Source organism: Palaemon carinicauda, unplaced genomic scaffold, assembly GCF_036898095.1.
Source record: "Palaemon carinicauda isolate YSFRI2023 unplaced genomic scaffold, ASM3689809v2 scaffold58, whole genome shotgun sequence".
In the NCBI taxonomy this organism is placed as follows: domain Eukaryota; kingdom Metazoa; phylum Arthropoda; class Malacostraca; order Decapoda; family Palaemonidae; genus Palaemon; species Palaemon carinicauda.
In genome coordinates this window covers 84,175-100,036 of record NW_027171849.1, presented here as the reverse complement: position 1 = coordinate 100,036, position 15,862 = coordinate 84,175, and the positions used below count along the sequence as shown (strand labels likewise).

At 43.7% G+C, this 15,862-nt stretch overlaps 1 protein-coding gene across 1 annotated transcript; it reads right to left on the bottom strand.

Annotated features, from left to right (window-relative positions):
* Positions 1-6,996: 6,996 nt before the first annotated feature.
* LOC137637206 (uncharacterized) lies at positions 6,997-7,449 on the bottom strand. The gene has a single exon (XM_068369469.1). The coding sequence runs from the start codon at positions 7,447-7,449 to the stop codon at positions 6,997-6,999; it is 453 nt and encodes a 150-aa protein (XP_068225570.1).
* Positions 7,450-15,862: the final 8,413 nt, after the last annotated feature.

Here is a 15,862-nt window from a genome sequence, read left to right as displayed (position 1 = left end):
GCATGGGTATCTGTAAGAGAGCATTGAGCCCCTGGGCATCGCCCCTACACATGGTAAAAAAGCCGGACGGTTCCTGGAGACCTTGCGGCGACTACAGGCGCCTCAACCTCATCACAACGCCCGATCACTACCCGCTGCACAACATGCAGGACCTAACGAACGTGTTGCATGGCGCGAAGTATTTTACCAAGATGGACCTCCTCAAGTCTTACTTCCAGGTCCCCGTATTTCCGGAAGACATCCCGAAAACCGCCATTGTAACGCCGTTTGGATCCTACACCTTCGCATACTCAACCTTCGGTCTACGCAACGGCGGGGCGACCTTCCAACGACTAATGGATAGCATTCTGGGTGACCTACCTTTCTGCGTCTGCTACGTCGACGACATCCTGATATTCTCGAAAACTAAGGAGGAACACCGGAGGCACGTCCGCACCGTCCTCAAACGCCTGCAGGAGAATGGCCTGGTCGTAAGTTTTGACAAGTGCACGTTCGTCGCGGAAGGAGTGGATTTCCTTGGTCACCGCGTATCCTCGTGCGGGGTAAAACCCATGACAACCAAGGTCGACGCCATCAGAAAGTTCCCGATACCTACGACCATCCGCCAACTTCAGGAGTTCCTGGGGATGGTCAATTACTACAGGCGCTTCATCCCCAACATCGCACAAACCCTGTAACCCCTCGACAACGTCCTGAAAGGAAAAGCGAAAAAACTCGAGTGGGGTTTGCCCCAGCAACAGGCATTCGCCCGGACGAAGGGTGCCCTCGCGAATGCCACCACCCTGGCTCATTTCGACGACAACGCGCCCCTGCAACTAACGATCGACGCCAGCAACGTCGCCTGTGGGGCTGTGCTGGAGCCACTCGTCGATGGTTCTCCTCGACCGTTGGCATTCTTCAGCAAGAAATTGAAACCCGCCGAAACAAGATACAGCACCTTCGATAGGGAACTCCTCGCCGTCTACTTCGCCGTCCGCCACTTCAGGCACATCTTGGAGGGCACCCCCTTCACAATCGCGACGGACCATCAACCCCTCGTACACGCTTTCACGAAATCAGCAGACGCATGGTCCTCCCGACAACAACGTCATCTCGCAACAATCGCCGAATTCGGGTGCACCATACGTTACGTCCCAGGAAAGAAAAACCCAGTCACGGACGCCCTTTCAAGGATTGAAATTGACGCAATCCACCTGGGAATCGACTACGCCAATCTCGCAACCGAACAACGCACCGACCGAGAAGCACAGGATCACCTGACGGGGCCATCCGCGCTCAAGATAAGTGCGATTCCCCTCGGACCAGCAGGAATAACTATTCTTTGCGACACCAGCACCGGCCGCCCACGTACCTGGATACCAGCCTCCTGCAGAAGGAAAATATTCGATATCATCCATGGACTTTCACACCCCTCAGTACGCACCACCGCTCGCCTTCTGTCTGAAAAGTTCGTCTGGCCAGGGATAAAAAAGGACACCCAGGAATGGGCGAAGTCATGCATCAACTGCCAGTCAAGCAAAGTCAGCCATCACACCGAATCGGGGGTAGGCGATTTCTCCCAGCCAAAAAGACGTTTCGGTCACATACACATCGACGTCGTGGGACCATTGCCCCCTTCTGGATCTGCTCGCTACCTGCTTACGATCATCGATCGCTCCACGAGGTGGTTGGAGGCATTGCCGATGACCGAAGCTACGACTCAAGCATGCGCCGAAGCCCTCCTGTCAAGCTGGGTGAGCAGGTTTGGCGTTCCTGACGACATCACGACAGACAGAGGCCCCGCTTTCCTCTCAGAAATATGGCTCGCTTTGGCAAACCTGATGGGGACGACGCTCCACAGCACCACGGCATACAACCCCGCGGCAAACGGCATGGTCAAAAGAACTCACCACGCCCTCAAGGCGTCCCTGATGGCGAGCTGCACCGACGGGGACTGGAAATCACGACTTCTTTGGGTACTCCTCGGCCTTCGCACCCCCCCTCGCACAGATGGCGAACCTTCGCCCGCCGAAAAGATTTACGGGGAGGCGCTCGCAGTTCCTGGCGAATTCTTTCCCTCATCAACCGACGACACACAGCTGGATCGCCTAAGGGATATCGTCAGGAAGTTCAGGCCATGTCTCAAAACTTACCAGGACAGAACCAAGTACTTCAAGTAAAAAAACCTGGATGACTGCGGGTACGTTTTCGTCCGTGTCGACGCTCATCGACAACCACTATCTAGACCTTATCGAGGCCCCTACCGGGTAATTAAGAAGACAACGAAAGCCTTCCTTCTCGACGTCCATGGCCATGAGGACTGGGTCTCAATAGACCGCGTGAAACCAGCGTTTCTCGAAGGAAGCGACACCGCCTCCGCCAGACCTGGCAGATCCAGAGTGCCACCTCAAAACAAGGCGCCCAACGAAAGAAAAATCATCAAACAACGACAAGAGGAAGAGATCCTTACGCCGACCGCCGGCACGCCCCTCCGTTCAAAAACAAGAGGAACCCTCCGACGCCCGAAAAGATACGAAGATTGATCATCAGCCCTCTATGCCACCCGATGTCTTGGGGGGGGGGGAGTACTTGTAAGGACACCGCTCCCTTCGTCGTCCAGAAAATAAACAAACTGTTTATTTATTTGAATTCTCCTTTCGCCACACCGTGGTTTCCCATGAATATGTATTCCGCTCTATCAGAGCTACATTTTGACATATGTATTATTTCATTACATGTTTCTGTTAACTCATAATTCGTATATTTGTAAGTGTAAGAAAACATATGTTTTGGCGGTCAATTCAATCTGATTTGGCGCCAGCGCCATCCTACCTTTCCGTCCGCACCTTGTAATATACTCCCACGCACATTTGAATAAAGTATCAGTTGATCTTGGTGACGCTTGTCTCACTGTCCTTACAATAATAATAATAACTCTCGAACTGCCCTTCTTAAAAATCAAATTGGCCTCCGGTAGGGCCCCCACCCCCTGGTTGGGAACCAGTAGCCTACCACTGATCTACAAGTTGAAAATTTTTAGCAATAACTAATAAGGCCTACTATGGTAATGGTATTAGATCAATGATTCATCATAGGCCTAAAGCCTATCTATAACAACATAGGTCTATTATCTAGATCTAGGCTCACAGTCACTATCCATAGCTATAGGGACCATTATGATCATAGGCCAACATCTATCTACATAGCCCTTAGAATTTATCATAAATCATAATACCTGAGGCAGCTAGGCCTACATCAAGTTACATGCACTAATATTAGCAAGAAAAATTATGTCGATGTTGTGATCCATCGGTTACCCTCCGACACCTATACTGTGTAAGTTAAATAAATGAGCAAAAATTAGGCCTAGGCCTACCTGGTAACTGGTAAGTGATGAATCATGAATTTGGTGGAATCATATACAGGATCTACGATTTACGGTCTACCCTGGAATGTTGAAGACTTGAATTAGTTATTAGTAGCCTCACTCTCGAGTCTCAACTTGTAGATGTGTAGGGGAATGTGCAGTATGTCTGTGCTCTAAGATTTCCCCTCACGGTCTGACTCACCAAAGAAAAGAAGTGCTGTGCCTTTGTAGCTTTCAGAGGAAACACTAACTTTACTTTTAGTAAGACGGAGTAGACGGTAACTTGTATAATACACGTTGCTCGATGTGGATTGCAGCATAAAAAAAATAAATAAATAAATTAAAAAATCCTGGAAAAATGTCCGCGCGGAGAGAGAGAGAGAGAGAGAGAGAGAGAGAGAGAGAGAGAGAGAGAAGATTCTGCGTGGCCCATACGCGTATAGCATGATGTAATCTCGATAATATCATAAGACTTCGTAATTTTTTTATTGTAAGCATATCATAATTCATTCTAAAAATAATATTATTAGATTATTAAAAGTAAATAATTCTCTTTTTAAAGAATTGGTGCAGAAATAGATTGCCTAGTTTCGCCTTAAGGACGAGCCGGCCCTAAGTTACACAGGTGAGGAGGATTTTGACAACTCACTCATGTAGTCTAGTCTAGCCGGCCGGCCAACTGTCTGTCTGTCTGGAGCAAAACACCTGTGCGTGTCAATGACGTCTAGAAATGTATTTTGGGCGTTTGGAATAAATGAACATAGGAAAATGGCCCTTAAGTCAAGGGCCCTGTTTGTATATAAAAGGATGCTTGGTTGTCTGCTTTCATACACAAACCTAGTGAACACCTACCTACCAGGACCCAGAGACCGCTGCATACTGTGAGTAAATATTTATTATTATTGTCGCGATTTTCACTTTGACAATTATATGATTAGTTCTAAGCCCGATGTTAAGGGCGGATAGCAAGACCTTGAAGAGGTAAGACTCCCAAAACCATCCAGGAATTAAACAAAATACGGCTACACTTTACAATTTTATTACAAAAATAGTTGTTTGAAAAGGGAATAACATATTAAAACATTTACACTGCTTAATAAATGAAATATCTGACTGGAAACAATTACACGTGCTCGCAAAACACTAAGTCCACATCGGACTTAAAAGAAGAACAAAATGCACCCAATTTCAACAAAATACCTTGGTAGACCACATACCAAGGCTTTCTATCGTAATTTAGTGAATGACTCTGATCCCCAATCACAAGGATCACCGAAATATATACAGATACAAATCTCACATCACACTTACAAAAACTATGGGGAAACCAACCTGGTTATACAAGGAGCAGAGACGTAACAATATAGACAACTTACTTGTTCTGGGGATATTAGGCAAAAGAGGATGATCGGAGCTCTGCAGCTACGACGACTAAAGTGTCCTTGGCAGAGGGGAGGGAATTCTTACCTTATTAATTTATAAGGGGTTGGTTAAAGCGTCTTTATTTTCCACAAGACTGAGAAACTGTTAAAGTCTTATTTTAAATACAAGTGGGGGTTTAATGATTCGGCTGAAGGCCATAATTTGCCGTAATCCACCAGCTTAGGGAGTCCTTGGCTCTAAACATATACATAAGACATTTTCATCGTGGTATAGTAAAATGACGTTACATTCATGAATCATAAATTACAAATACTCAATTTCTTTAACACCCGCTCCTTCCCTACCAGGTGGTTAAGTTTTAGGCCCTAATACCGTCGCGTATTAGACCATAGTCATTCGTCTCAACGCCCGCGAGATCTTCCAGCCTTCCATCAATTTAACGTAACGTTTGTGGAGTTAAATGGCGGGACTTTCGAATGATCAGTTCGAAATTCCCGACATCCTCCACACCCGAAATAAAGGGGTGGTGAAACGTTGGTCAATTAGGCAAGACTGGACTCCGGGGTTGGGGGGGGGGGAGTAACTATTCCAAGACTCTGTTAGGCTCGTTGCGTAGCGCTCCACAACGACTCTAATAGAGCATACACAATGTACAGCATACAGCAATGTTACCCCGGGGCAATTAACTCTTACAGGTGTACACAAAAAATAATAAAAAAATGTACCCAGACAGAGGATACATACAACAGTCCAAACGGAAAGGCAAGTAGGCAATGGGCCTAAGACAATCATCATTTCATGCATATATACACAAGAATAGCAATAGAAATGTATTCAGACATATAATACATACAACAATTCAAATGGAAAGGCAAGTAGGCAATGGGCCTAATACAATCATCATTTCATGCATATACATACAAGAATAGCAATAGAAATGTATTCAGACATATAATACATACAACGATTCAAATGGAAAGGCAAGTAGGCAATGGGCCTAATACAATCATCATTTTATGCTTATACATACAAGAATAGCAATAGAAATGTATTCAGACATATAATACATACAACGATTCGATCATAAGGCAATCTGCCCTTAATCAAATTAATCGAATCACTCTTCTCACACTGCCACACGTAGGCTATTACTTTAGGGGGAACAAGAGGGAGGGGCCTGGCTCTGTACAACGCTCGGTTTGTAAGTACGAGAGACCATCCCGTCCCCGTTCCCCACACCCGACGCACTTCCAACTTCTGTGGATTCATGCACACCTACAATCTCTTCATTCCACCCTCCCTACCTACCAGATAGGGCACTCTCTTTTTCACTCACTGTTTGCAGCTACACATTATATATCGTCACTCCATAGCAGACGGTCCATCAGTTCTCACTGCTTCGCGGCAGCCCTTCTCAATGGGCGTGCAGAACGTCCTTGTGCGTCCGTCTACTTCGATTCTGTTTCACTTTCACTTCTCTCACTAACTGCATTGTTCTCACCATTAGCGTCGTTGTCAAAGGTTCTTGTGGCTAGTTGTTGAGTTTTCGTAGCCGGAGCCATTTCCTGGTTGTCCATAGACGTCTCAACGATCCCTGGCATTCCTGCTGTCGAACTGTACGCGCCCTCTTCTCCGTCGTCGTCGTCGTCTTCTTCTCCACCATCATCCTCAGAGGGGGCAATTTCCAGGGGAACCAGGTGGCTGACAGCTCGCAGTGACTCGACACCCTCGAACAACACTTTGGCCGAACGCACGACTCCGTCGTCGTCAGGATACGTCTCCACAACACGTCCAAGAGGCCACGTAGCTCTTTTTTTATTTTCTTGTTTTACCAGCACGACGTCTCCAGGGTGCAGCTTGGAGGGTTCCCCAGACCGACAGTCGTGCTGGGCTCTCAAGGCACTCAAATATTCCCTTCTCCACCTCTCTCGGAAGGCTTTCAAAGAGTCTGTCAGTTTTAGGTAGCGATCACGTAGCCTCCGGGAGGTGAAGGTCGCATTGAGGTGGTCGTCCAGCAAGATCTGTGCCATGAGGTGGACTGGGTGTCCTCTTAGCAAATGGGAGGGGGTGAGGACTTCATCCTCGCACTTGTCGCTGCTGTACATAAGCGGCCGATTATTCACCACTGCCTCTGCTTCTTTCACAAGGGTTAGTACGTGGGCGTCCGGTAGGTACTTCTTCCCGAGGGCTATCTGGAGGGTCCGTTTCGTTACCCCGATCAGGCGCTCGAAGAACCCACTTTTCCAAGGTGCACGGGGCGTCTGAAATCACCACTTTATGCCTGTTCTCCTCAGGAACTGCTGGACTTCATCTTCTTCATAGAGTCCCTGAAGGAGGTGGCTGGCAGTTTTGAAAGTTTGATGGTTATCAGACATGATGAACTGCGGGGCACCGTGGGTGGCGCAAAATCGTCTTAGGGCTAATACGAATTCTTCCGCTTCCAAAGAGGGACAGAAATCGAGGTACACGGCCCTGCTGGCCATGCAGGTCACGATCAGTATGTAGCCTGGCCACGTTTCAGTCCGTATGGCCGCTGTGTGGTCCACTCCGACTGCTGTAAAGGGTTTTGTGAGGGTGGTCCTCTCCTTCGGTAGAGGGGGTGGTGGTGGCTGTATCAACAGAGGCTGGAAGGCTAGCATACATTCTGGACATTGTCGCACGGTCCGCTTCGCAATGGAACGTAGACCCGCCGCCCAGCATTTCTGTCGAAAGATACCCATTAGTGTATTCACCCCACAATGCAAGTGCAAACAGTGTAAACATCTTAAATAAATCCTGACTAAATGCCCTTTGGCTGGCAAGAGAATTAACTGATTAGTTTCCTCTACTTGGAACACTCGTCCCCTAGTACAAATAAGACTATCTATTAATACTAGATTCAATTGTCTGACAAAATTAGCAACTTCACGAGGGGGTCTGACTCCGCCCTCTAAGTAAGCATGAACTATAGGCAAATAATGTTTTTGCTCTAGTTGGACAACAATACTGAATGGATGCCGTTCTATTTTTGTAAACCTTTTGATTACTCTAACAACTCTCAACAAGACTTGGAATTCTACTTCCCTTTGTAGAATTTCCCATATCTCTCCTTGGGGGCAGGACTCATTTTCTCCCTCAGTTCTTGCACCGCCGCTACTGTAGTGATTTCATGGGTTGGATCTTCCTCCTTGCAAGGAACAGGCTTTCCCGTGGTCCTGAGGAATTCTGGACCGTTCCTCCAAAGGGAGTTATCTAGCAGTTGTTGCGTCGTTGCACCTCTGGACAGGACATCAGCAATGTTCTGTTTACTGGGGACATGGATCAAACTGAATCGACAAACCTGCTGAAGAAAAACAATATCCGCCACTCGGTTAGATATAAAGATGTTCATGTGGTCCTTGGGCTCGGGAGATGCTACCCATGCCAACGTGACCTTACTGTCAGTCCACATGACTATCTCTCGTGGCTCTATCAGCTCTTTGAGGGTCTTTGCTAATCTGCTGCCTAGCAACAATGCTAGCAGTTCTAGCTTGGGAATTGTCAATTTGTTCATTCACTTCGGAGTGATCCTCATTTTACTAGTTATTAGGCTTACCTGATTGCAGTCGTCCCTGGTATATGCCACTGCGCTGTATGCCTTACTGCTGGCATCGGTGAATACATGGAGTTCTAAACCTTTCCTACCTATCGTTCTTGGAAAAGTGATTTCGCTCACCGCTTTCAAATCACTCAACAACTCACTCGCTTCTCTAGCTTTTTCTCCTTTTAACACATAATCCCAACCCACGTCATCCTCCCATAGTTGTTGGAGGAAAAGTTTTCCTCTTACAAATAATGGGCTCATCAAACCTATCAGATCGTAAATTGAGACCAACAGGGAAAGTACCCTACGCTTCGTAGGCACCCATCCCTCCCCCAACTCACAGATTCTCTTGCTTTTTTTCACACACAATCTGTCTACGTCCCGGGCCCATCGCAGCCCAAGCACGTTCACACTCACAGGCTCTCTCCACTGTTTTTCGCTATCGAAGGTCAAGTGATTGGACGCCTACCCTTCTAAAGGCATACCCGCCCCTTTTGAGATTTTATTGACAGACTCATGCTCTTGCCTCATGCTCTCTAGATTTTCGAAAGTGGCCAGATAATTATCCACATAAAAAGACTTCACCAAATCTGGCCTACCTTCCCCTTTGAAATGATAATTTAACACTTGTTGTAACAAAAATGGACTTGCCGTGATGCCGAACACCACGACTCTAAAGGCGAAGGTAAGCGCTCGACCCTCTGCCTCGCGCCACAGAAATCGTGTGTATTTGGCATCATGAGGATCCAACAAGACACGATAGAAGGCTTTGCTGATGTCACCTAACATAGCATATTGGTTCAACCTAAACCTTATGATCAAATGATACGCTAATTCTACTAGATTGGGGCCAGGTAAGAGGCATTCATTCAATGACTTACTACCCTTTGATTTCGCCGAGGCATTGAACACGATTCTAAGGGGGGTGGTGAGGCTATCTTTCCTGATTCCAAAGTGCGGCATATAATAACCTTTCACCTTGGGTTCCTTCACTTCAGATATAAAACCCGCTTCAATATATGTATCTATCACTCCCTGGTATTGATCAAAATATTCTCTATCCTTCCTGAATTTAGTTTGCAACGACTCTAACTGCGCTACAGCATTTCGATAGTTCGTATCTGGCCTAGCATCCGACCCGAATGGTAGGCTAACCTGATATCCCTCAGGCTTTTTCACAACACTTTGCGACACCTTTCGCATGGCTTCCGCCTTGCGAACAGTGTATTGCTCAGATGGGGCGATGCCAGCACGGTCCAAACGCCACCATTCATCTACGTCAAACTGATATGGTTCGTTCATGATTTTGCACACTCTAAGCGTTTTTACCTGTTCAATCCTTTCCCCCTGCAATAGCCACTGCGGCTCATTCCCATATGGGGACATACCATTATTGGTCAGGAAAAGATTGATCCCATCCACCTTCTCTATGCCTATAATAAAGTAGCTAAAATAATCAGCCCCTACTAATATGTGGACATTTTTCAGTATATCGGACTTGTTTGCTGGATCGGCTAACGTCACTCCCTTGCTCAACAGATGCTGTCTGACCTTTACATAACCAGCGTTATGTATTGGGACGTCTACATTTTCGTGTGCCACTAGCTTAATTCGCACGGTTCTTTTTCCCATCTCAACCCTACAACTCACTACATTGTATTGTCCACTTATTTCCGCGGAGCCAAATGGAGCTATATTCAATGATACTCGTCTTACCACCGGTAGGCCTAATTGACTCGCGATTTTCGCCGATATGAAGCTCCTTTGGCTTCCTGAGTCGAGGAATAGACGGACTCGCTTGCTACCTTGTTTCTGATGGATTTCTGCCATAGCCGTTGGCAAGAGGGTGCATGGGAGGTCTACGTCAGACTTCTGTGCGATCTTTGCGCTTTTACATGGTTTAGATTCCACTTTAGCCTTGGAATGACGGGGGGCAGTTTCGTGCTGCATAGGCGTCGCATTCACTACGGGGCGGGACGTTGTTGACTGACTATTGCTATTATTTGGGATCGATTGTGGTCGTCTTCCCGCATTGTAATCATCGCAAATTGGGGTGTGGTGGTTGGCATTACAATTTTTGCAAGAATTTGGGACGGGACATTTATCACTACGATGACCTGACTTTGTACAATTGAAGCAGAGGCCCCTTTTAAGTAAAATGCGACGTCTGGCAGCTATGTCAGTTACTTGGTGACATCCGTGAGGCGGGTGCCGTTCGCTACAAAATGGGCAAGAATTATTGTGGACGGGTTTGGATTTCGGTCTCACACTGTTGTCTGGTCTTTTATCATGCTCAAGTCTGTCGCCTCTTTGCAACGCATCGTCTTCGAGCATTCTTATAATAAAGTCTATTGCTTCAAAGAACTCTTCTAATGTGTAATCACATTTTCTTAAATGCTCGACCACTTTTCTGTAGAGCTTTCCCTCTGATAATTTTTGATTTATGAGGCTCATGACCATGCCCTGGCCTATATCATGTTTACTCAGCCTTTTAATTTGTTCAATTATGATTGTTAACTCGAAACGGAACCTTTTGAGCTCTACGGGGTCTAGTGACGGCACAAATATGTTAGCTAATTTTCGGTGCAAAATCACGAGCGTCTAGTGTACATTGCCATATTGTTTATCTAGAAGATCTAACGCTATTCTATAGTTTGCGGCGGTTATACTTAGAGATTTCACTATTCTAAGCGGCTCTTTGCCTAATGTGCCCAACAAATAGGTAAATTTAGATACATCATCTAAATCGGCTCTTCTATCTACATGTATCGTAAAGAGCTCACGGCACGAAGCGTATTCCTGCACTTCCCCTTCAAACGTGGGGAGAGGCAGCGGTTTCAACTTGGGGAGAGCAACATTCCCCGTTGGAGTGCTTTTCACTTTGTCTATACGATTGTATAGAAGGGTAGAAGCTCGCGTAGCTTCACCCAGCGTGTGCCTGATTCGGGCTTCCAAACTAGGTTCTAGTTTGACATACTGATTCTTGTACAGCTCTCTCAGCTGTCTGACCTCTTCCTGCAGTTCCGTTACCAGATTCCGATAGACGGACTCAGAGTATGTCTCTATCAGCGAGCGTTGCGTTTCACTTAGCAAGTTGACTATGAGGCCCATCGACGCCTCGATGTGCACAATCGTGGCCACTGCCATTTTGACTAAATTTACTTTCACTTCGGGAGAGTTTGGCAAACTAGGAACAGAATTAGGTTTAAGTTACAAGGATAGGGGCACTAAAAAAAACAGAGACACATGTGGTCGATTGCACATCGGGACGCTGAGGACCTTTGTTACGTCCCTCTCTCTCCCCTATTAGGGTTACCCTAAAAGACCATATTTTACTGAATTCCTATCTAGCTCTGGGAGGCACTTGCTATCCAGTTCGAAGGACCAGTTGTCGTGATTTTCACTTTGACAATTATATGATTAGTTCTAAGCCCGATGTTAAGGGCGGATAGCAAGACCTTGAAGAGGTAAGACTCCCAAAACCGTCCAGGAATCAAACAAAATACGGCTACACTTTACAATTTTATTACAAAAATAGTTGTTTGAAAAGGGAATAACATATTAAAACATTTACACTGCTTAATAAATGAAATATCTGACTGGAAACAATTACACGTACTCGCAAAACACTAAGTCCACATCGGACTTAAAAGAAGAACAAAATGCACCCAATTTCAACAAAATACCTTGGTAGACCACATACCAAGGCTTTCTATCGTAATTTAGTGAATGACTCTGATCCCCAATCACAAGGATCACCGAAATATATACAGATACAAATCTCACATCACACTTACAAAAACTATGGGGAAACCAACCTGGTTATACAAGGAGCAGAGAAGTAACAATATAGACAACTTACTTGTTCTGGGGATATTAGGCAAAAGAGGATGATCGGAGCTCTGCAGCTCCGACGAAAACTCCGATTTCCTGCGCTGACTAAAGTGTCCTTGGCAGAGGGGAGGGAATTCTTACCTTATTAATTTATAAGGGGTTGGTTAAAGCGTCTTTATTTTCCACAAGACTGAGAAACTGTTAAAGTCTTATTTTAAATACAAGTGGGGGTTTAATGATTTGGCTGAAGGCCATAATTTGCCGTAATCCACCAGCTTAGGGAGTCTTTGGCTCTAAACATATACATAAGACATTTTCATCGTGGTATAGTAAAATGACGTTACATTCGTGATTCATAAATTACAAATACTCAATTTCTTTAACACCCGCTCCTTCTCTACCAGGTGGTTAAGTTTTAGGCCCTAATACCGTCGCGTATTAGACCATAGTCATTCGTCTCAACGCCCGCGAGATCTACCAGCCTTCCCTCAATTTAACGTAACGTTTGTGGAGTTAAATGGCGGGACTTTCGAATGATCTGATCGAAATTCCCGACAATTATTATTATTATTATTATTATTATTATTATTATTATTATTATTATTATTATTACACGAAAATACTTAAAGAACTTTACATATGGTGATTTGTTTTGTATGGTGTTTCAATATTCACTTATCTGTTGAATATATCGTTATTGCAGTAGTAGACATGTGGGGGTGTATGTATGATAGATTGATAGGAGCCACCTGTATGTATAGTGACAGTTGACGAAGACTAGGGCTGTAACTCAGCGTTGCCGTTCTATCCGCATTAAGTTTCGGCAAGCGCTCAGTTTACTTTTGGCGTCTATACGAAATCAAAGAAAACGAAATACTATTAGTCGGTAAACCAAAGTATTTAATTTTCGAATTATGAACAATAGGTTTCATCCGAGTCTGTGTCACTGATGTGCGTAATATTTGAATCGATGTGTTCATCACTATCTGACGATATAATTATACACTGTTCATCGTCGTCATTATTAACATTTTGAGGCTGGGTATCACATATTATAACACTATTGTCTTGCTCATTCTCGCTGTTTTCTTGTTCATCATCAGCTTCGTCTGAAGATGAGTAATCTTTCGGAAAAAAAACCCTCAATGTGTAATCACGTGAAGCATTTGAATCCACTAATTCATTGTCGTCCTGAGTTTCACACACTTCATGAACTTCGGACAAGGGGATTTCATCGACTGAACTTGATTTTGTGATACTTACAGCACATTATTTGATATATATATATATATATATATATATATATATATATATATATATATATATATATATATATACATATATAAAGTATCAGCCACAAAGGAACAGTGAAACAATGGAATGCTAAGATGCATTCATTACATTCCAAACTTTCATGATTCAGTTATGCTTATGTATGTATGTGTGTATATATATAATATATATACTATATTATTTTTAATACAAAGTTATATGTAAATATATCTTGGACAAATAAGAAATGGTAAAAAAGAAATCCATACTTCATATGTATAAATGAAGGTAGTGCCACTTATTTATACATAGTATTTCGTGTTATATATTTCGTTATCAACTTTATATATATATATATATATATATATATATATATATATATATATATATATATATATATATATATATATATATATATATGAAGGACTCTGGATCCTTGGCCTGTTTCAATTCTTCTGGGATGAGAGTTCTGGAGAGACGTCGCCATTCGTCATCCAAAGACTGTATATGACGTTCATCTATAATTCTAGGCGCCTCTTTTGCCAAGTCGTATAGCGTTGGTGTCCGCATTGTTCCATCAGTGCTTAAGCAATTAGACACAGAAAATATGCTGCAATATTTCAAAAGCTTCGAACTAAAGGGGAATCTGTTTTTCATTTCCACGCAAGCTGTCACCATGAATTGCCTACATCTTGCCCTTACATCATTTATCATGCCTAAACCCGATTTTATTTCGGGGGTCTGAGGTTCATCCCATCCTATCATTTAGATGGCTATCTGTAAAATACAAAGTTAGTGGTTGCCACTGTTCTAATATCCGGACTACGGCGGAGTGAAATGAAAGCCAACGGGTTTGAGCAACATGCAGTATTTTGTATGGTTCAGTGTCACAAAATACTTGAAATTCAGTAAACTCACTTTTCCTTTTGGCACTGTGTGAGAAATAGCTATAGATCCCCCGCAGTAAGTCCTCACAGCTTCGAGGCAGGGTTTTTGCAGCATTTGATGCACATAAATGAATGGAGTGGCAAATGCACCTCAAGATTGTAATGCCTGGTGCTACAATTTTCAGTCTGCTGGTCAGAGAATTAAAATCCCCCATGATGATGTTGCTGGCACCATCCGAGGCAAAACCAATTGGGTTTTCCATTGGAATTCCGTTGTCATTCAGAAGGTTCTCAATTAGATGAAATAGGTGTTGTCCCGTTGAACCTTCACTGCCGCGCCAGTTGAACTGTCATAGACGTTCAATAAATCAAGCAGGTTCGTTTGAATGTACTCTTCTTTTGGGTCGTAGTACCCCACAATAACGGCGCATGTTTTAGATGTACTAACATCAGTGATTTCATCTATAATTAGAGAGAATTTGTAGTTTTCAAAGTATCGACGATTTCCTTTTGTATAAACAACCTACCCACTTCTTTTATAACCCCGGTTGCTTTCGATCTTTCAAAAGTTATATCATGTACAACATGTGGCTCAATGAAAATGTCTTTCATGTGATCAACTAATTGATCAGCGGTGTTTATGGTAACGTTGTGTTCTGCAAAAAATGTCGCCAGTTTTATCTCTGCTCTTTTTACTAGACGACATTTGGGCGTTGTGCTTGCTGTAGATGGCGCTGCCGCAGAGTTATCTAAAAGTGGCATCCTTTCTGAACTTTCGATGGCTGGTGTCACTTCAGATTTGTAATTTCAGCCTTTAACTCACTTTTGCAGGCTTTACAGTAGGCTTTAGTGGGATCTTCAACTTTCCCAACCAATCCCGGAACAGCTCATTTTCCAATCTAGCATCCCTGAAGGTCCGTTTTGATGACATGTCGGATCTGATTATGGATATAAAAAATTTTGTTTTCGAAAATCACTAGAACATTCCTGAGAGAGAGAGAGAGAGAGAGAGAGAGAGAGAGAGAGAGAGAGAGAGAGAGAGAGAGAGAGGGGGGGCCTTTACCTTGTAACAAACATATATATATATATATATATATATATATATATATATATATATATATATATATGTACGAAATGTGTTATTTTATTTACTCTGACTACTGATTCAACGTCACTTCACCCTTTAAAGACTAAGCAGTTGTTAACAATAATTGTGCGTTCCGAGCATTAGCGAAAAACTGTTCAGAAATATTTTGTTTTCATATCACTGTAAGGACCTCAAGATATGTGCTATAGATAACATGAAATTTAGGATTGTGTATTTTGTGTGTGGTTGTGTTTTACGCTTAAATGATCAGAATTGCAATAAAACGTGTATATCTATAAACCAAATCGAGACTTGTTAGCAAAACAAGCTAATTAAGCGTACAAAACTATTCGTCTAAAAATCATAAAAGATAGCTTCTTTTAATTTTAAATTGGGTTCTTTAATCTTTTTTGTATTAGACAGTTTATAGTTTCTGTATTCTGAAGCACCTTAACTAAAGATGTGCCCCTACCATGCCTTTATTTTTTGTT

What these genes read in the sequence shown, in the direction of transcription:
- LOC137637206 (XM_068369469.1), bottom strand. Translation starts at nt 7,449, where the DNA reads ATGGGTATCTTTCGACAGAAATGCTGGGCGGCGGGTCTACGTTCCATT.